This window comes from Stegostoma tigrinum, chromosome 7 (assembly GCF_030684315.1).
Source record: "Stegostoma tigrinum isolate sSteTig4 chromosome 7, sSteTig4.hap1, whole genome shotgun sequence".
NCBI classification, from domain to species: Eukaryota; Metazoa; Chordata; class Chondrichthyes; order Orectolobiformes; family Stegostomatidae; genus Stegostoma; species Stegostoma tigrinum.
In genome coordinates, this window is record NC_081360.1 from 68866718 (window position 1) to 68890038 (window position 23321).

Genomic DNA, 23321 nt, shown 5'->3' on the forward strand with positions numbered 1-23321 from the left:
TACTTGTTTAAATCCAGGGTGTTCTCACGAACCTGCTGTCTGCATGAATCTATGCAAATTTAGGTTTCAACTTATGTTTCTGGAAAGCAAAGCAAATTATTGAGGAAAACTGTATGGAGACAAGTTTAAGCTTAAATTGCATAATACTTTATTGCATTGCAACATTTCCTCTCCTGAGATTGGCTCCTTAAACTGATCTTGAAATTCTTTGTATTTTACAATGCTATGTCGAAATTACTGGCCCGCTTTTCTCCATTGCAACAGTACTTAATTTCTCAAGCTCTTAAACGTCTGGTGGTCTTCAAAAATTCTTACGTACATGCAACTGTTTCTTTAACAACACAGCCCCACTGACTGTTACAACTTTGGCTATCATTTACAAAATATCTATAAGAGTCAATAACTTGTTGTAGGAGGTTCGGGAAGGCTGCGGCAGTGAGTGGATCCAGCCTCGTGACTGCTTCAGCAGCGACTAAAGACAAGGTCTTTTGGTGTCCTCGGTAAGGCAACGGCAGGCCTGGACTTCTTAGCACATGCAGCAGTGGTGTCAGACGTTGGCTCCTTGGCGACAGCAAGCCAGGGCAGAAGTAGCAAGTCTCTGGGGAGCTTGCAATGGCAGTGATTTTGGGTCCAGCAGTGAGTGATGACACCGGATTGAGACATCTTTGCCACTGGTGTGTCCAGTATAAGAGTTGAGGTGGTGGCAGTGGCATCAGCTTTCAACGCAGTGGATTTCAAGGGCATAAATGAGAATCTCCTGGAGCTGAGTTGATTGACCTCAAACAAATACAATTGTTTTTCTTTATGCTGTACTAACTGATGTGGTTTGCAGCACAACGATACTGGCAAGCACTTCACTGCTAAATGTTCCATCACTGTAATTTCAAACGCACTGTAGTGTTTAACATTCTTTAATATTTAATTTCTCTTCTGCATTTTCGCTATTTGCGTGACATGATCCTGTCAAACATTATGAACAGTGCTGTGCACTGATTTGTTTTTCCAAATGTTCAATACATCTCTCCTCCACAGCACATAATCATTTTGATAATGGGATATTAAGTAGAAAACATGATTTATGTGTGAACAGCAAATCACCTGAATCAGACAACAAAAGTTTTCTGTCTGCTGGTTTGAATCATATGTCAATCTATTAATATTTTTAGAATCCATCTGTTAGAATACCAGTATTTCAGATACATAGACTAATGCTGGATTTTTCTCCACATGATTAGGATTAAATAATCAATTTTCATTTTATTGCTAATCTAAGATGTACAGTCTAAAGAGAGAATGTACATTCTGTAGAACATATAAAGAAGCTCGGTAATATTTCAATACATCACTATTCAGCACTGTTGGGCAGAATGTCGCTTGATCAGGAACATTTATGTTTTAAGTATCTCCAAGTTTCACAATCATCATTTATTTTCACTGATATTCAGCTGCAATTACTCTGATATATCGTTTACTTTTCAGCAGCAGAGCTGATTTATTGCTCAGTCCCCACTCTTAAATTGGGTTTTATTTATTTTCCATTTTCTCTTGCCCATCCACCAGCCAAACCCCCACACAAATGAGGTAATTTGACTGCTTGGTCATTGATCAACACAGTGCATTTAAATAAAAGTAGGTGAGTCAAGAGAAAACAACTGACTTCTTTGTCTTCCAGTTACTCATGGTATCAGCAAATCAAGAATGGTGATACTAAGTCTGCATGAAGTCACTTCACCTGATGAAAGGTGACACTCTAAAAGCTTGTGATTTCAAATAAATCTGTTGGACTATACATGATAAATGCCTGACTTCTGATAAAGGTATAGGGGACAGAATTCAATTTTAGCTAGGGCAAAAATGTGCAATACTGTGTTGGAAGCCATTATGCAGGATAATTTTGCAGGCCCGTGCTTGCAGCTTCACAGACTAGGGCCCAAAAAATTCACTAAGTAGCTATCCTGCAGCCTACTGCCTGCCTTGACCTATCAGATATTTTAATGGACTTAGGAATTGCCTATGAGGCAATTTGGAAACCGAAGAGCTGTTTCCTGCTTTGCTACTGTTTTGAGGCCGATTTGAGGAGATCAGGAATTTCAAGGAGGTGGATTTCTGACAGTTGAACCTCTTCAGGCTCAGATACAAAATGTGGGCAAGAGGGTTCATTACTGTTAGACCAGGTGATGTTTTCTTAAGTTTTTACCATTCCATACAATTACTCCAAATTGCTAAGCCCCTGAGTGAAGAGTGACGAATTGGCACCCCTTTCTTATTCAACTGTACCCTTACTTGGGCACACAAATTTTATTTATCATAGATCCTTCCCTATGGATGCCTATCTTCCAGATCAAATTAATTTATTTTTAAAAGGAGTAAACTTAGCTGGATGTTCTTAAGTTAACAAAAGTGTGAGTTCATTTTTCATTTACTAAACATGAAGAGAAATAATAACATAACACATATATAGATTGGGATTAATATGTGAGTCCATTAAAAGAAAAATGAAGATATACAAATCAGACTGCCTGGATATTTCATGAAAAACATATAGTGGAATGTCAAAGTTGAAGAGCTGTTTTTGAGATTTGTGGCTTTTGCATATTGATTTAGATCTTTTCATTCTGTTCCCTTTTGACAGTAGTTGGTTGGCATCAGTCTAGGTAAGAGAGTCTTTCTTGACCCATTTCCTTCTGACTGGCTTGTTGGTTAGTGTTCTTCTATCACACAGAGCAAAACAGGGGTGGCCAGTAGGTTGTTCTTTGGCTGTGATCTTCATGATACACTAGTGCTTAAATACAGGCTAGAATACTCAGTTCATTTGAACTTCTTCTCCCATTAGCACAGATCAGGTTTATAGTATAATAAAATGTGAGGCTGGATGAACACAGCAGGTCAAGCAGCATCTCAGGAGCACAAAAGCTGACGTTTCGGGCCTAGACCCTTCATCAGAGAGTAAGCCCTCTCTGATGAAGGGTCTAGGCCTGAAACGTCAGCTTTTGTGCTCCTGAGATGCTGCTTGACCTGCTGTGTTCATCCAGCCTCACATTTTATTATCTTGGAATTCTCCAGCATCTGCAGTTCCCAAATTCTCAGGTTTATAGTAGTTTTGTTTTTGTATATTCTTGGAAGTACAAAATGCAACATTGTTTCTTCAAGAGGTGGCATTCTGCTGGTGATGGTGGCAGTGTAATCTGACAGATCTCTCCCTGTTACATCCCGCTTTTTTTGACAAATCTCGGGCATTTTTTAATTGTAAAATTTAATTGTTTCCACACAGGACTTTGACAAATAAGACTGAATTTACACCTGCAGGTTTTCTTTTGTTTGTAAGAAGCCCTCTTTTGAAAATTCATTTTGAACTGAAAATTAAAAGACGTCTGTGGTATTTTGGGTTCTGATCCATTATCATGAAATTAGAAAAATCAGCTGCCAATTCCCTATTGCTCATTTTGTTTCCTTACCATCTGCCAGGCTCTAAATTTACTCAGTTTATTTTTTCTAATGTCAGTTTCTGTGATGATCCTGCCAATAGGAACTTATATCAAGTTTTTCACTTATTGTATTCAGTTACCCTTGATGGAAAATAAAAATCAACCTTAACAAGGGCAAGAAATTGACACCTACAAGGAGGGGCAGCTGCTGTTTTCTGCCTCCCTCAGAGACGGTGTTAGAACTTGGGCTTGCCCGACAAATGCCGTTCCTGCTGATAAATCTTTCTGAACATGAGATGAAGGGGTGAAGGGATCTGAAATATTTTGATGGCCCTGAGACCTGGTGAAGCGTACTGAAAATTTAGAAAGGCACACAGTTTTTGAAAGAGGCAAATCAACTGGTTTGGATTTTTCCTGCTTTTTATGGACAGGACATAGCTGGGCAATTTTCCATATTGTAGATAAATGCCAGTGTTGTAAATGTACTGGAAAAACTTGGCTAGAGAAGCAGCAAGTTCTGAAGCGTAAGTCTTCAGTATTATTGCCAGAATATTGTCAGGACCCATTGCCTTTGCATTGCAGTATCCAGTTCTTCAACCGTTTTGTTTTCATCATTTGATTGAATCGAATTGGCTGAAGCCTAGTATCTGTAATGTTGGGGACCACTGTAGGATGCCGAGATGGATCACCCACTTGGCATTTCTTGCCGAAGACTGCTGTGAATGTTTCAGTCAAATGTTTTGCAGTGATGTATTAGGTTCTTTAATCACTGAGGATGAGGACATTGGTGGAGTCTCGTCCTCTAGTAAGTTGTTTAATTGTCCACCACCATTCATGGCTGGATGTGGCAGGACTGCACAACTTAGATTTGACTCATTGGCGACAGAATCATTTAGCTCTATAATGGCTGTGTGTCATGCAAATAGTGCCATTTTGCAGCTTCACAGGCTGACACCTCATTTTTAGCTATGCCCGGTATGCTGGTAAGCCCTCCTACATTCTCTATTGAACCAGCATTGATCCCCTGGCTTGACAATAATAGTTTTGTGCGGAATATGCCAGGTCATGAGGTTGCACATTGTGCTAGAGTTAAATTCTGCTGCTATTGATGGCCGATGGCACCTCATGGATACCCAGTCTTGAGCTGCTAGATCAGTTTGAAGTCTGTTCCATTTTGCACCGTGATAGTGCCACACAACAAGGTGGAGGTTATTCCCAATGTGAAAGTGGGCTTTGTCTCCATGAGCACTGTGCGGTCATCATTCTTCCTGATATGGTCAGGGACAGACATATCTGCAGCTGGGAAATTGGTGACGATAAGGTCAAGCATGTCTTTTCTTGAAAAAGCAATGTAATTATACTCTTATGCCATCATTAATTTGAAATGTTTTCTAAATGAAATGAATTCCAAATATATGTCAGAAAATATTTATAAATTAAAACATAATACAGGTATAATATCCCAATGTAATCCAGACATTCAATTACATGTCAGACAACAAAATGTGAGGCTGGATGAACACAGCAGGCCCAGCAGCATCTCAGGAGCACAAAAGCTGACGTTTCGGGCCTAGACCCTTCATCAGAGAGGGGGATGGGGTGCGGGTTCTGGAATAAATAGGGAGAGAGGGGGAGGCGGACCGAAGATGGAGAGAAAAGAAGACAGGTGGAGAGAGTATAGGTGGGGAGGTAGGGAGGGGATAGGTCAGTCCAGGGAAGACGGACAGGTCAAGGAGGTGGGATGAGGTTAGTAGGTAGGAGATGGGGGTGCGGCTTGGGGTGGGAGGAAGGGATGGGTGAGAGGAAGAACAGGTTAGGGAGGCAGAGACAGGTTGGACTGGGTTTGGGGTGCAGTGGGTGGAGGGGAAGAGCTGGGCTGGTTGTGTGGTGCAGTGGGGGGAGGGGACGAACTGGGCTGGTTTAGGGATGCGGTGGGGGAAGGGGAGATTTCCACTTCCTACAGACCAAGTGGGTGGCCATGGGCACCCGCATGGGCCCCAGCTATGCCTGCCTCTTTGTAGGTTTTGTGGAACAGTCCCTCTTCCGCACCTACACCGGCCCCATACCCCAAATCTTCCTCCGGTACATTGATGACTGTATTGGCGCCGCCTCTTGCTCCCCAGAGGAGCTCGAACAGTTCATCCACTTCACCAACACCTTCAACCCCAACCTTCAGTTCACCTGGGCCATCTCCAGCACATCCCTCACCTTCCTGAATCTCTCAGTCTCCATCTCAGGCAACCAGCTTGTAACCGACGTCCATTTCAAGCCCACCGACTCCCACAGCTACCTAGAATACACCTCCTCCCACCCACCCTCCTGCAAAAATTCCATCCCCTATTCCCAATTCCTCCGCCTCCGCCGCATCTGCTCCCACGATAAGACATTCCACTCCCGCACATCCCAGATGTCCAAGTTCTTCAAGGACCGCAACTTTACCCCCACAGTGATCGAGAACGCCCTTGACCGCGTCTCCCGTATTTCCCGCAACACATCCCTCACACCCCGCCCCCACCACAACCGCCCTAAGAGGATCCCCCTCGTTATCACACACCACCCCACCAACCTCCGGATACAACGCATCATCCTCCGACACTTCCGCCATCTACAATCCGACCCCACCACCCAAGACATTTTTCCATCCCCACCCCTGTGTGCTTTCCGGAGAGACCACTCTCTCCGTGACTCCCTTGTTCGCTCCACACTGCCCTCCAACCCCACCACACCCGGCACCTACCCCTGCAACCACAGGAAATGCTTCACTTGCCCCCACACGTCCTCCCTCACCCCTATCCCAGGCCCCAAGATGACATTCCACATTAAGCAGAGGTTCACCTGCACATCTGCCAATGTGGTATACTGCATCCACTGTATCCAGTGTGGCTTCCTCTACATTGGGGAAACCAAGCGGAGGCTTGGGGACCGCTTTGCAGAACACCTCTGTTCGGTTCGCAACAAACAACTGCACCTCCCAGTCGCAAAACATTTCCACTCCCCCTCCCATTCTTTAGATGACATGTCCATCATGGGCCTCCTGCAGTGCCACAATGATGCCACCCGAAGGTTGCAGGAACAGCAACTCATATTCCGCTTGGGAACCCTGCAGCCTAATGGTATCAATGTGGACTTCACCAGCTTCAAAATCTCCCCTTCCCCCACTGCATCCCTAAACCAGCCCAGTTCGTCCCCTCCCCCCACCGCACCACACAACCAGCCCAGCTCTTCCCCTCCACCCACTGCATCCCAAAAGCAGTCCAACCTGTCTCTGCCTCCCTAACCTGTTCTTCCTCTCACCCATCCCTTCCTCCCACCCCAAGCCGCACCTCCATCTCCTACCTACTAACCTCATCCCACCTCCTTGACCTGTCCGTCTTCCCTGGACTGACCTATCCCCTCCCTACCTCCCCACCTATACTCTCTCCACCTATCTTCTTTTCTCTCCATCTTCGGTCCACCTCCCCCTCTCTCCCTATTTATTCCAGAACCCTCAACCCATCCCCATCTCTGATGAAGGGTCTAGGCTCGAAACGTCAGCTTTTGTGCTCCTGAGATGCTGTTTGCCCTGCTGTGTTCATCCAGCCTCACACTTTGTTGTCTTGGATTTTCCAGAATCTGCAGTTCCCATTATCTCTGATTCAATTACATGTAGTAATCAAATGATTTCTCTGACTTTTTAAGAAGATGGTTTGCTTAATCTGCTGCCTTGTTTACAAATTCTAAATTGGTTGAGAGCAGGCTCACAAGGTCTTTTTTGATCTTTTGATGGTATGTTCAACCTCCATGATCATTATACCATAGAAAAGAGAGCCCTGGAGATACTGAGATGTAATTATTCCTGGAAAATAAAGTCCTAAAGTGGAGCTTAAACTGGCAGCTCCTGCTTAATTTTGCTTAGATATTAAAATAGCAGGAGAAATAAAGAGCTGTGAGCTTCCTCTGTCAGTAAACAGCATGCTTCTCAACAAACACTCATGCTCTTTTACATAGAAGGCTGCTCTCTTGAAATTGCTATTGACAACACGATTTTATCAATAACTACAGCTAGAAAGTCAGCAGAGAGGCTGTGAATAGAGAAAACAGAAAGAAATTTGTGGTTTTGCCTGCAGAATTCCTTCTTCAAACATAGGTTGACAAGGATAGATGTGTTGTTAGATATGGTTGCAAAGCAAAATAGAGCACTTAAATGGGTGCGCTGGAAGTCATGACAACAATAGGATAAAGTTTAAGATTCATCTTCAAAGGGAAAATGTCAGTATAAAAACAAGAACACTAGGATTATAAGAAATTATATTTTCTCAAAACATTAAAAGTTGACTCAGTTAGGGTGAGATGTTTAGAGAGATGAGAGTCATATAAGGTTCACATTTGGAGCCATGTTGATTTACCGTGAATAGAAAAAAAATTGTATATGAGCTGACAGAATGTGATGTTGAAATTTATGAATACCAAAATAGGAAGGAAGATTGCTTTTTTAGATGACCAAAGGGACTTGTAAAAGGACATGGACAAGATGTGAATCCATTTAAATACTACATTTGGAATTCAATACTAATGTGAGGAGAAACTTTAGTCAGAGAAAATCACTAATTGTGTACTAACGGAAGCTGAAATGGTGTTGACAAAGGAAAGATAAAGATTTCACACAGATTCACAGAGCATTAATGAGGATGGGTTGAATTTTATCCTCTTTGCAACAGCATGTTTGGTGTCAGGGGCATTTATTCAGATGTGAGGGTGGCCAGTGGGGACCCTGCATGACTATGATCATGCAGCTTATTATGAGGATGGATCAAAACCATTAAGTATTTAAAGATATTTTATTCGTCATTCCAAAAACAGTTTGTTGTAAAAGGATGACTGTGACAGAAAACCTGCAGATTTAAATTCAGTGACTGTCTAGCACAGTTATGTGAGAAACCAACAGAAAGTCACACTGGGAGAGATTTAACAAGAAGGGACCATGAAGGGTTATCTCCCCTGTAAGCAGAAAGCCACCTTTTGCAGACCTATCTGTTTAATTCTCAATGAGTACATAAGGACATGGGTTAAAAAGTCAGTTTCACCTCTACTGAAGTAGATTTGTGGGACTGAACGTTCTTGTGTACCATTGTGGTTCAAATATTAAAGTGCTGGTAATGTCACCGTTGAAGATCCGTCCCCTAGTTACTCCTGTGTTGAAAACAATACAAGAACCCTCTCTCACTCCCAACTACCAGAAAAAAAAGAGATTAGGACAAAGGAATATCAACTCTTGCAAAAATCAAGCCAATATCTTTTCTACCAGTAACCTCCATTCAATGTTCACAATGTTCAACTATCACTTTTGGCCACAGTTCAGTGACTGATCTGCATTGTTTCTGACATTTATCCTTTTTGTCTCACCTCTCATTTCTACTTTGTGGATATGTGAATTTCATAATCAATAAGCTCTTTTTATTAAGTAAAGAAAGCCTGGTTAAATTAGCTTCCTTTAAAACATAACTCCTTGAAGACAGCTCATTAAATTCCTTCTTGAAGGCAAAATTACAAAATCACTTCAATTATGCTTTTACACAGAATAGTTAGATGTCTTAGGACTGATGTACTTTTCATACACATTCGGGAAGGCGGTAGCATAGTGGTAATGTCACAGAATGAGTAATCCAGAGCGGGAGGCTCATGTCCTGGGGTCATTGGTTTGAATCCCATCATGGTTGATGTTGAAATTTGCATTTGATAAAATCTTGAATTAAAAAACAACAAGTTTAATTGGGACTACGTTTTGTCATAAAGAGCCCATCTCATCCTTTAAGGAATGAAACTTTCATAATTACTGGGTCAGGATTTTGGACTGAAAAAAATGTAATTGACTCAAAATGGCTAAGCAAGCCCCTCAACTGTATCAAAAACTGCGACATAACATTAAAGAAAGGAAATGTAAATGACAAAGGTAATCCTACTTGTGTTGATGTTACAAAGTCTTATCAATTTACCTGGGAGCTAGTCCAAAATTTGGACAGCTGTCCCGCAGAATAGTCAAGCAACAGCCTTTGAATTATACTTCACAGATCATGTTCCACACACCATCATCAACATTTCTGGATATGCCCTGCCCCATCACAGGGAAGGAATTTCCTGGCAGTCCTTGACATTGACTCATGGCATCCAATTAAACATAGGCGAAGAAACCTCCTGTGAAATGCCAAGTACTTCCACAGAAGGCTGATGAATCATTACTCCCCTGTGTTGAACACCATTTAGAGGAAGCACAAATGGTGGCAAGGGCTTAACAGAATGTACTCTACATGGGGGACTTTAATGTCAATAACAAAGTTTAGCTTAGTAATCATGTGTAGCACAAAGGAAGATGCTTGTGATTGTTGGATGTCAGCCATCTCAGCTCCAGTACTTTATTGCAGAGGTTTGTCCATTGGTATCATAGGTCCATTCATCATCAGTTACCCTTGATCATAAGGGCAGAGTGTGGATGTTTGTTGATGATTGCACAACGTCCAGCACCATTCATGAATCCTCAAATACTGAAGCAGTGTGCCTGTATGCAGCAAGACCTGGATAACATCTGCTTTTTTGTCTGATAAGTGGCAAGTAGTATTCATAGCACACCAGTGCCAGGCAAAGACCATCTCCAATAAAAGAGAATCTAACCATCACCCCATGACTTTCAACAGCATTACCCTATGACTGAATTCTCCATGATCAACATCCTGGGAATTAGTGTTAACCAGAAAACAAAACTAAACCAGCCATTAAAAAAAGTGGGCACAAACCAGAGCAGAGGCCAGGAATTCTGCAGTGGCTAAGTCTTCCTATCTTCACAGTGTCTGTCCATCAACGATAAGATAATTCAGAAGTGTGATAGAATCCCCATTTTGGATGAGTGCAGCTTCAACTACACTCAAGATGTTTGACACTATGCAGGATGAAGTATCGACTTGATTCCGATCCCATCCATCATCTTCAATCATCACTACTTCACCACCAATGGACTGTGGCAGCAGTGAGTACCATCTTAGAACATACACTGCTGTAACTTGCCATACCACCCTTGATAGCTTGTTCCAAACTCATTGTCACTACTATGTAGAAGGCAAAGATGGGCAGCTGCATAGGAACACCAGTAAACTGCACATTCCCCATAAGTCACACACAACTTTGATCTTGAACTATAATCATCGTTCCTTCACCGATATTGGATCAAAATCCTGGAACTCCCATGCTAACAGCACTGTGGATGTCCCTATATCCCAAGGGCAGCAGTAGTTGCCAAAGGTTGCTTTGGACAGACAATAAAAGTTAGCTTAGCCAGTAATGTCCAAATTCCACGAATGAGTAAAATAAAGCAAACCTTTATTAGTTTTATTCTTGTTGAATATATTCTATTCTATTTAATAGACTTAAGAATTTTCTTAAAATGATTGACAACTAACATTATAAAAAGGGAGCAGTAGCTGTTTTGCAATATTCTGACATGATGCCTATATCTAATGAGGTGTGAACATTTGTATCCACAGTTCACTCCTGTTGCAACATTTCTTGAAGCTTGAATGCAGAACATTTCATTCTTTTGCATTATGAATATTCAAGCACTAGATTTTATGGCCATTTCATTACTAACTGCTGTTTTCTAAATGAACGCAAGTAAACCTCCTCCATTTTCAAACTCTGGCAAGCCCATACCTTTCCTTTTCATAGACAAAATTGCTTTCCATTTCTCTCTCTACGTTACCTGTTTTACTGAGATGCATTGGGTGTCTGAAAAGTTTGCTTTTCAAATTTGTTTTGCTGAAAGCAAACAAATCATTGTCTTCCCATTACTTGTATTTCATTTCAGCATGTCCTTCTAAATAGTCTTTTAACTTACTTTCCAGTCACACACATTTTTTGGCTTATTGTAAGAGCCAGCTTGGCTTGTGCTAGCTTTCTCACCTTTTAGTGAAAAGCTTAAGGCTGCTAGCCCCGATCCAGGATTTGAGCACATAATCAAAGCCTATTTCACTGCAATGCAACAGACGATATGTTGCATTGTCTCTTGGATATAAATACAAATATCACATATATGTTTACACTGGCAGACAGAAAAGATCCAATGACACGATTTGAAGGAGGACCGTGGTATTCTTCTGTTGATTTTAACTCCATTAAAAACAATATCCCTGCTTTGCCATACGTCCGTTTTCAGATGAGATGTTTGTTTAAAGATGAAACAGTAAAACATCTGGAAATGAAGGTTTATTACAAGAACAGTAATTGCGGAACTCTAAAAGGAAGATTATGTAACCAATCTCATCTAATTTCTTGTAAATGTATCTGTAAACGTAAATGAATAAACAAGGGTAATGCCTTGGACGTGGGATATGACAAGGAGTGTTGTAGTAGTAAATTCAGTGGTCTAGTAATCCAGAACCGCAGGCTATTTTTCTGGTTAGAATCCCACCATTTCAGAAATTTGAATTCAATAAGGAATCTGGATAAAAAGATTACCTCTAATTATGCCCATGAAACAGCTGAGTTTATCAACTCTGTTGATTGTTGTAAAAACTCATCTCGTTCACTAATGTCTTCTAGGGAAGGAAATCTGCCGTCTTTACCTGGGCCGGTGTACATGTGACTTCAGATTGAAAGCAATGTGGTTACTTCTTAACAACCTCTGGGCAATTAAGGATGGCCAAAAAATAATGGCTTTCACATTTCTTGAATTAATTTTGAAAAATACATGATGTTTCTGTTAGCCTTTGATAAGTGCCAGACTGGAGAGATGACAAAAGTCAGTTGAAAGAGAATCCATACAGCAGAATGTATTGAAATACAGGAACAAAATAAAAGGCAGAAGTTAAAGAAATCCCATTGTATACTGGTAAAATGTATTGCTCCATTGACATCTATTCTGAGAATATTGTTTACCATTTAAATAATTCATAGAGAATTCGAGTTGTAAGTATGTATACAAGTAGCTAAAATAAAGTTAGGGGCATAATGTTTCTGACTGTTCCAATGTACAGATAGACCTAAACGGGCTTGCAATGTGGGCAGAAAACTAACAATTGAAATTCATAATATAGAGGTCTGAAATGGCTTATTTTGGTAAGAGGAAAGTTATTTCTTGGGGAGAAAGACATAAAGGAGCGATTGGATTTGGGAACACATAAATCTCTGAAAGCAGTAACAAGTGCTAAAGTAGCCTGTGGGATAAAGGTTTCAAAAGCAGTGTAGGTATGGCCTGCTTTGACTTGCCTTGTCTCTACTATAGTAGCTAAATAACTGAACAAATAGGAAAAAAGAAATGAAGATAAAGAACTGCAAATGATGGAAATAAGAAGTAAAAGCAGAAAATGTGGAAACGCTCAGCAACTTTGACAGCATCTGTGGAGAGAGAAACAGAGTTTACATTTCAGATCTGTAACTTTTCTTATGATAGTTCTGAGTGAAGGTCATCGACATGTAATATGAACTCTGGTTCGTTCTACACATATGCTGTCAGATTTGCTGAGTAGTATTAGCACTTTCTGTTTTAATATTATATATAAAAGACTGTCCTTTACCTCATGTTCTGACATTTATCCTGCACTAAAATTCAGATGAAGGTAATGAAGATGCAAATTAATTTGTTTGTGTTACCATAAAAGAAGAAAATATGTGCCACTGCAGTAAGGGACACACATTAATTGCGACATGGCAAGGATAGAATGATTGACAAATTAGATTCTGTACTGTTGATAAAACATTGCATGAGTTGTATTTACGAAGTGTAGATGTTGGGAACCAGTTATAACATTCCCTGCTTGATTTTTGATAATGACAGGAAAAGTAAGACGGAAGAGTACACCTAAACAGACCCACGTGAAATCTGTCGGGGACTGAAGTATTGACAATAGGTTCTTAAGTAGCTATGTTACTATCAATCAACAGAGGCAATGATTGAAAATTGGAGTATCACCTCTCCGAAATCAATTCTACAATTTCTGTCTCAAAAGACAATAATCCAATGAATATACCCTCACCGCAGGATTATCTGTTCTGCTTGCTACTTCAGAATTTTTCACAGTTGCAACTCCCTTGTCTAATTTTAGCTTTAATAAAATTATTATCTGCAGCAAACACTTACCTCACTGAAATAAGAGCAACCTCATGTATTTAAGAGTAAAAAAATGCAGTGAGTCATCAGAGGTTAAAACATGTATAATTGCAAATAAATTATCAAAATTATCTCAAATTACTGTTTATATTGATCTGCCAGGCAAATCAAATTGAAGCAATTTGCAGAATATCTAATCAAATCACATTAACCTCTTGTTGAAAAATGCTGTCTTTCCTTCACGTAACAAGAAAAATAATTTGATTAAATGTAACCACCTTAAGGTGCAGTTAACATTTATTCAGTCAGATATGAATGATGGACTACAATAGAAACTTGGAACAAATTTAACCTTTAAATGCAGCTTGGTTCGGGAATTTAAAATTTAAAAATAAAACAGAACCCAACCATCCTGAACATGCCATCTGGTAGCCATTACAGAGAGCTGGCTTCATGTTGAAATAGATGGGAACTTGAACCTTAAAGTGTACAGGACATTTAGAAATTAATTCAATAGAAAGAGATGATGTAAGTTCAAGAAGCCAGGTTTTGGGTTAGAAATAAGAAATGATAAATACCAAGAAGTCATTTGTAGGAGTAGTGTACATGTCCTCTAACAGTGACAGCATGACAGGATGGACCATAAAGGCAGAAATAATGTCAGCCTCTCAGAAATGGCAGTTTCCCTCCCTAAAGGACAATAGTGAACCAGGTGGGTTTTTTGAACAATCAACAATGGATTCTTGGCCACTAATAGATTCTTAATTCGAGATTTTTTGTATTCAAATTCAAATTCCATCTTCTGCTGTTGTGGGATTCAAAGGCAGATCCTTAGAACATTATCTTGGCCTCTGGATTAAAAGTCCAGCAATAATACCACTAGGCCATTGCCTCCCTCTGAGAAAATATGAACTGACAAATCAGTTAAAGGATAGGTCACAAGAAATACAGTAGCAGACCTTTAAGAGGATATTCCAGAATATGCAGAATAGGTATATTCCAATGTTTAAGAAATGTTCGAAAGGATGGATGCAGTATCTATTGCTAACTAGAAATGTTAGAGATAGTATTAAAATGAAGAAAAAATATATATAATTATGGGGAAGGACAGTGGTGGGTTAAAAGATTAGACAGAATATAAAATGAAACAAAGAATAACCAAAACATTGATCTGGAGGAAAATATTAGTATGTGAGAAAGCTGGCCATTCCATATCGTAAGAGTTTTTCTAAATATTTCAAGACTTTAAGAGTTAACAAAGTGAACTGTGTTTCATTGGAAAGTGAGAATGGAAAACTAATCACGGAAAATAAGAAATGTCACATAAATTGAACAAGTGCTTTGCAACACTTCAATATAGATGACACAGATGCACTTTCACTACAGGTGACACAAGTGACACCCAAGCAGCAGTGATAAATCAGGAAATAGAACCAGTGAGATAGTTGTTAAATTTTTTTTTATTTTTCCAAGCCTTCCTTGATTCAGTATAGTTCCGCTGGATTGGAAAATAGTGAATGCAACTCCTCTATTCAAAAGGGGAGACAGAAAACAGGAAGCAGCAGATCAATTAGCTGAATATCCATCTAAGGTAAAATGTTAGATGCCAGTATTAAATAAGTTGCAGCACACCACCTGGAAAAGTGTAAGGTATTCAGACAGAGTCAGCATGTTTTTTTCTGAAAGTGAAATTGTGTTTGACCAATCAATTGGAGTTTTTGAGATGGTAACACATGGGGAATTTGTATCTGTATTGCACTTGATTTCGAAAAGGCAATTGATAAAGTCTCACATTAAATTATTTTTCGGAAAATGAAAGTTCAGCATGTAGGGGGTAGCATACTGGTATGGGGAGAAGAGTGGCCAACTAACAGAAAACAGAGAATAGGCACAAATACAGGATAATCAAATGTGAGGCTGGATGAACACAGCAGGCCAAGCAGCATCTCAGGAGCACAAAAGCTTTTGTGCTCCTGAGATGCTGCTTGGCCTGCTGTGTTCATCCAGCCTCACATTTGATTATCTTGGAATTCTCCAGCATCTGCAGTTCCCATTATCTCTAATAGGCACAAATACGTTATTTTTTCAGGTTGGCAAGATCTTACAAGTGTTAAATCAGAGATTGATGCAGGAAGCTCAACTGTTTACAATTTATATAAATGACTTTGATAGATGGAGGTAATGTATGGTTGCCGAAGTTGCTGATGATACAAAAACATGAAAATAAGTTTTGAAGATTCCATACAGAGGTTACATAAAATGGACGTACGTGGAATAGTGTAGGTTAGATGGGCTTGAGATTGGTAGGACAGGTCGGCACAACATCGAGGGCCGAAGGGCCTGTACTGTGCTGTAATGTTCTATACAAATAGGCTGAGCAATGTGGTAAGTATAGTAAAACGTGAGAAAATGTGAAATTATCCATTTTGAAAGGAAGATAAACAAGCATCCAATTTGAATGTTGAGAGATTGCAGAGCTGTGGGATACAAGGAGGTCTATGTACACATGCATGATTCACAAAAGGTTAGAACATAGGTACAGTAAGTAAAGTGGAAAATTAACAGAATTTAGCAGTTATTTTGAGGGCAACTGAACACAAAAGTAAGGACGTTACACTTCAGTTATACAGGGTGGTGGTGAGACTGCATCTGGAATACTGAGCACAGCATTGGCTATCGTATAGAAGAAAGAAGGAGCCACCAATAAAGCAATGTTATTCTACTCCACTTGGAATTTATACTGTTCAGTCCAAGATGGTGAGTACTGTTATTTCCGCTTTTGATTTGTATGGGTTTATATATGGGATCCAATTCTATATGTTTGCTGATTGAAGCATGGGTGGAGAACCATGTCTCTAGGAATTCCCGTGCGTGTCTATGTTTGGCTTGGGCTACTATGGTTACTTTATCCAAGTTAAACAGATGGCCTTCATTGTCTGAATGCACCGATATTAAGAAGAGTTCATTGTGCTGTTTTACTGCAAGCTGATGCTAGCTGACAAACAGGAAGTTCCAAACCTCACTATACAGAAAAGCAACCCAAACAGATCAAATCCTCAAAATCCATAGCAACCACCCCAATGTCCACAAACAAAGCTGCATTAGAACACTACTTAAATGGGCCATGACATACTGCAACACTCTAGAATTGCGCTGTAAAGAGGAAAAGCACTTATACAAGATCCTCGCTTTAAACGGATATCCCCACAACTTCATTCACAGATGCCTACATTACAGACAACAACAGGAAAACACAATACAAGCTAACACACTGACCACACTTCCCTACATCAGGAACATATCAGAATTGACAACAAGACTCCTAAGACCACTGGGAATCATGGTGGCTCACAAGCCCACAGCCACTCTATGGCAAACTCTTATGAGGATTAAAGACCCCATTCCCATGATATGCAGAACATGGTTTACAAAACACCATGCAACAACTGCACAAACATTACATCAGACATACAGGAAGGAAAATAACCATCAGAATACACATATCAGAGTACAGAACATCAGCTAGCAGCAAAACGGCATAATTAACTCTCCTTAATATTGGTACACTCAGACAATGAAAGCCATCAGTTTAACTGGGACAAAGTAACCATAGTAGCCCAAGGCAAACATAGGCATGCATGGGAATTCCTAGAGGCATGGTTCTCCAGCCATACTTCAATCAACAAACATATAGAATTGGACCATAACATACTGGACAATATAAATTCCAAGCAGAGTAGAATAACATTGCTTCATCGGAGGCTCCATTGATGATGTCACTTAGCATGGTGATGAAATGTCTGAACAAAAGCAAGCAAGTCGACAAACTCAGTTGTCTTAAATGCAACTCAGTGTTCCAATAACAACAAAATCTGATAAAATTTACACTGACTGTTGATATCAGGGTGTACCTACTTTTGAAATTCAATAAATTCCAGCTATATAGCATATATTGTCAGATTTCCAAATCTTCATTTTAATTGTCAATTCTAAAATCAAGAAATCTCTTGGTTGTTATGTCTGGGCAGAGGACATGATCCAATAGCTGAGGCAATGTTATATTTAGTGTTGATTGAACTGGAGAATCCATGTAAAACAACGATTTGACACACTTTTAAGAGTTACTCTAAGTTCAGTTTTTGTCATTTTTATTTTTGTATAATCACTTGCAGGACATGGATGTTACTTGGTCATGAGCATTTATTGCCTGTCCCTCATCGCTCTTGAGAAGTTGGATGTGGGTTACCTTCTTGAACTACTACAGACCATGTGTTGTCCTTAGGGACAGAATTCCAGGAATGTGACCCAGCTACAGTAAAGGGACAGAGATATATTTCCAAGTCAGGATGGTGAGTGGCTTGGAGGGGAACTTGCAGGTTCCAATGGTTTTAAACATTACGTACAAACATTTATAAGTAACAGTTATGACAAATAATTACTCAAGCCAAATCACAACATAAATAAAACAGATTCACTCTGGAGATCTGTGCAACTTAACAGTTATCTTTTAGTTTAACCAACTCTTGTCTAACATTTGCTGAATAAGGAATTGTCACTCAACTTCCCAATATAACATATGAGCAAAAAAAGTCAACTAATTTTATTTTCTCAAGTTGACTTTATGTGGCAGCAAATAGCCTACTTTGACTGGACAATTAAACAAGATAGAGTGAGTCAAGATGAATTCTATCTCAGGGATATACAATTGCCTGAAGCATATTGTTGACATGCACGAGAATGTTTCATGTCTTACAATTTCCACAATTCATTTTCACAATGTGATATTTCAAACATCCAAAGTACTCATTTCTATAAGATTATACCAGTGTAAAATAGAAGGTAATTTTCATGCAAAAGAGAGTCAATTTTGTAAAATTAATTTTATTTACCTTTTGGACTGGTATATTTCTTTATTTTTGTCACTCAGGATAATCATTAGGCACCATCCAGTATCTAAGGAAGTCAAGGTTGTCCCGGCAGCAGGCTTTAATACAAATCCTTGAAGGCAACCCATGTTGTAGCAATGATATCTTTCAATTTTCATAATTTGGTTATGTCTCTTTGATTTAATTTGGTATATTAGCTTAAGAGGACCAAATTATTATCGGTTTCAATGTGTTGAAATGAAGTTGGCTAAGTCTGGTCACTAATTTCATATCAGATTCTGACAATTCTGAGAGTGAAGAAACTTTGCAGTTCATTCATACTTGAGAATTCAGAACAATGACAACTAAAGTAAAGAATGACATTCTCACTCTAAGTATTTCTTTTTCTTTATTCATTCACAGGATGAGACCATCACTGGCTGGGCAGCATTTACTGCCCATCCCAAATGGCCCAGAGAGTATTTGAGAGTCAACCGCATCTAGTATCTAGATTATTTTATTTAAAGGCAAAACAGGGCAGGATTTATATACTTGATTGTAAGGTTCTGGGGAGTGTTGCTGAACTAAAAAACCTTGGAGTGTAGGTTCATATTTTCTTGAAAGCAGAGTCGCAGGTAAATAGGATAGTGAAGAAAGCATTTGGTATGCTTGCCTTTATTGATCAGTGCAATGAGTATAGGAGTTGGCAGGTCATGTTGCAGTTGTACAGGACATTGGTTAGGCCACTCTTGAAATACTGCATGCAATTCTAGTCTCCCTGCTGAAGGATGGATGTTGTGAAACTTGGAAGAATTTGGAACAGATATACATGGACGTTGCCACGGTTGAAGGGTTTGAGCTTCAGGGAGAGGCTGAATAGGCTGGGGCTATTTTCCCTGGAGCATCAGAGGCTGAGGGGTGACCTCATAGAGATTTATAACATCATGGAGGGCATAGATGGGGTAAATGGACAAGTCTTTTCCCCAGAGTAGGTGAGTCCAAAACTGGAAGCATAGGTTTAAGGTGAGAGGGGAAAGATTTAAAAGGAACCCAAGGGGCAACTTTTTTTATGCAGAGGCTACTGCATGTATGGAATGAGCTGTCAGAAAAAGTGGTGGTAGCTGGTACAATCAGAACATTTAAAAGGCACCTGGATGGGTATTGAACAGGAAGGGTTTATAAGGATATGGGCCAAATGCTGGCAAATGGGACTAGATTTATTTAGGACGTCTGGTCAGTGTAGGCAAGTTGGACCAAAGGGTGTGTTTCTGTGCTGTATATCTCTATGACTCTAATAAATATTATTAACAAGTTATGCACATTAATATTCCACTGCTGTTTTAAACTAGCAAAGTAAAACAATGAGCAGTTCTTGCAGCTACACTCCTTAAAAAAAGATCATGAGCAATGCAAATGTAAGAAGGAGCTCTTACCAGTTGCTGTCCTGCTATGCCCCATGCTGCATACTGTAATACAGAATTTGCCACCTCTGGGGGATTCAGTTCCCTCACTTCCCTTTAGTAAATAGAAAATTAAAATAAAAACAGTGGGTTTGGTATAGCTTTTATGTAAATCAAATGAAACAAATTCTGCTAACATTAGCTAAAAATACTATTTCAGGACAGAAACTGTGATATCAGTAAGAATTTGCATTAGTTGCAAAATAAAATCACCTGAGTAAAAAGCTGAGTGTTTATCCCTAGAGAATAGAAACATTTGTGCTTAGCAATAATTACAATTAACTTTGCGTTTCCATACATACATTTTATGAATCTCATGGATTTGAAACTCTGTCAAAAGAGATTACATTTTTGGTTCATATTTATTTAACTTCAATTTCAATAAATCTTCATAAAGAACATCTTTCTTTGATTTATGTTGTTTACCATTTTGACTGAGATTTTTCTTTTATCTCTGCTGGCTTTTCTGCAGGAAATGGACAAATCTGTTGTCTTTTTGGGTGATGTCACTTTCAACCCATCAAACACGTTGTCAAATGATTAGAAATGTACCAGAAAGTGAATGGGACTTCCTGACAGTCACCATACAACAGTGATACAGCCACTTTAAGATCTGGCATAAGGAAGTAGAAAGCCATTTCAGTCACAAAAGGATCACACAGCAATGTTACGTCTCTTATTCCTAATACTAGGGAAATATCTGAAAGGACCTGTCCCCTAGGAGAATCACAAGATGCCAAAACACTGACCACAACAACTGATCATATTTGGGGAAACAAAATAATTGCATTTTATTTCAAATTTAATCAAAACATTTCTTCCTGTTTGGACAGAGGAAAGTTATTGCAGTTGGAAGGATGAGCTTTAATTGTAAGTTAATTAGTTCTGCGTCAATATGATCATGATTTTGCCACAAACCTAGACCGGTTAGTGTGTTTGTGTCATAAGGTTAATCAGACAAAACAGTAAATCAGCAACTTCCTAAAGTTTAATAGCAGTGTGATCTTATAATGAAGACTAAAACTATGCCCTTGAAATGCCAAATCCATGGAGCATCGAAAAGGTATTAACGATCTTTGTGTCCCTTATGAGGCAGTATTCATGGAATCCCTGCAGAATGGAAACAGGCCATTCAGTCCAACAAGTCCGCACCAACTCTCTGACAAGCATCCCACCCAGACTCACCCTCCTACCCTATCCCTCTAATCCAGCATTTCCCACAGTTAATCCACCTAACCTACACATCCTTGGACACCATGGGCAATTTAGCACTGCCAATCCACCTAACCTGCATATGTTTAGACTGTCGGAGGAAACCAGAGCATCAGAAGGAAACCCATGCAGACATGGGGAGAATACACAAACTCCACACAGACAGCCATCCGAGGCTAGAATTGAGCCAGGGTCCCTGATGCTGTCAGACAGCAGTGCTAAACACTGACAACATGCTGCCCCCAGTGTAAGTGTCCCCAGGTGCTGTTTGATAATGTGAACAGCCTGCTCTGTCATTAGGCTGATAAATGCATCAAACCATTGAGCCGACATTCAGTTTTGAATACAGGTGTCTTGAAAGTGTCATTAGCCATATCCAACAAAACAGGCTTTGTCTCCCAGGGACAATCTTCAAAAATTGTCTTCTCTTTAAAAAAATCTGCACACAGAATTACCTCAAACTAAATATTTTTTAACTGCTGCCTGGAAATGGTATTGACTCGCAGGAACTCACATTCAGTGGGCCATCTGATGTTGGTTGAGTGAATGTGCTTGTGGTCATAAGTGCTGGACCATATTGTTTCAGAATCCTAAACATGTATTGTCTTAGTGTTTCTTAAATGACAAAATGTACTCAGTTCCACCACTACCTCTGGCATCCCGTTACAGTCACTCAACACTCTTCGTATGAAAAAATTGCTCCGTTGGACCCTTTTGTATCTCTCCCCTCTCAACTTAAACATATGCCCTCGAGTTTTAAACTCTTCTACCATGGAGAAAAGCTGTTCGTTATTGACCTTATCTATGTGTCTCATGAGTCTCTTGATCTCTATAAGGTCACCCCTCAGTCTCATATGCTCCACAGAAAACAGTCTCAGCCTATCTAACCTTTCCTTATAATCAAACATTCCAGTCCAGGTATCATCCTAGTATTCCTTTACTGCACTCTTTTTAGTTTAATAATAGCCTTCCTATAGTAGGGTGACCAGAACTGCACGCAGTACTCCAAGTGTGGCCTTAGCAATGTTTTGTACAGCTACAACATAATGTCTCAACTCCTATACTCAATACTCCGACTGATGAAAATGTGCATACTGAAAACCTTCTTCACAGCAAGTGTACCTGTCACTCCATTTTCAATAAGCTATGAACCTGTACCCCTACATCTCTTTGTTCAATAATACTCCCCAGGGCACTACTGTCGACTGTATAAGTCCTGCCCTGGTTTGATGCACCAAAATGCAACATCTTGCTTCAATCTAAATTAAACCACCATCTGCTATTCTTTAGCCCACTGCATTCCCTGATAACCTTTAAGGTTTTTGGACTAGATCTGTAGCTCGGGCTGTGGGTGTTGAGGTTGGTTGGCTTGCCAAGCTGGTTTGTTGTTCTGCAGATGTTTCGTTACTGTGCTTGATAACATCCTCAGTGTAGCCTCTGATGAATCGTCAGTGTGTTTTCCCGCCTGGTTTTTAAACTCTGGGGTCTTTTGCAATGGATTGCCTCACTTCCGGGTTTCCTCCGTAATGGAAAGTACATGGGGTCGAGTTCAATGTGTTTATTAATAGCCTGCTTCGTGGAGTGTCATGCTTCCAGGAATTCTCGTGCTTGTCTCTGCCTAGCCTGTCCCAGGATCTTGGTGTTGTCCCAGTCGAAGTCGTGGTTCTCCTTGTCCATGTGGATTGAGATGAGTGAGTATTAGTCGTGTCTTTTTGTAATCAGTTGGTGTTCATGTACTCTTGTTGTTAGTTTCCTTCCTGTTTGTCCGATGTAGTGTTTCTCGCAGTCTCTGCAGGGGATCTTGTAGATGACACTGGTCCTGCCCATGGTGGGGAGTGAGTCTTTAGTTTGGGTGAGCACGTGTCGTAGGGTTGATGTCGGTTTGTGTGCCACACTGATGCCCAGCAGTCATAGAAGTCTTATGGTGAGTTCTGACGTGTTCCTGATGTAGGGTAGACCGATGAGTGGGTCAGGGCGTGTAGAATCTTTCTGGTGCTGTGCCTGTAGGCATCTCCCGACCCAGTTCTTTGGATATCCATTATTCTTGAAGAGGTATTCCTCCTCCTCTTGACGGAGTTCCATGTTGCTGCAGTGTGTTGTTGCCCTTTTAAATAGTGTCCACATGCAGCTTCATTTGTGTGGGCTGGGATGGTACTATGATAGCCTAATGACCTTCTTCACTGTGCACAAAAGCATCAATTTTGGTGTAATCTGGTGTAAACTTACTAACCATATCTCCTAAAATCTCATTGAAATCATTTACATAAGTGATGAAAACTGATCCTCT

At 40.0% G+C, this 23321-nt stretch overlaps 1 protein-coding gene across 2 annotated transcripts in view; it reads right to left on the bottom strand.

Annotated features, from left to right (window-relative positions):
* The window catches only part of LOC125453891 (inactive dipeptidyl peptidase 10-like), a 1598661-nt gene that overhangs the window by 178600 nt on the left and 1396740 nt on the right, over positions 1 to 23321 (bottom strand). For both annotated transcript variants that reach the window (XM_048534000.1, XM_048534001.2), the window contains exon 7: positions 19796 to 19877. In XM_048534000.1, the coding sequence (XP_048389957.1) occupies positions 19796 to 19877 (82 nt within the window). The remainder of the gene's footprint in view (positions 1 to 19795; positions 19878 to 23321) is intronic.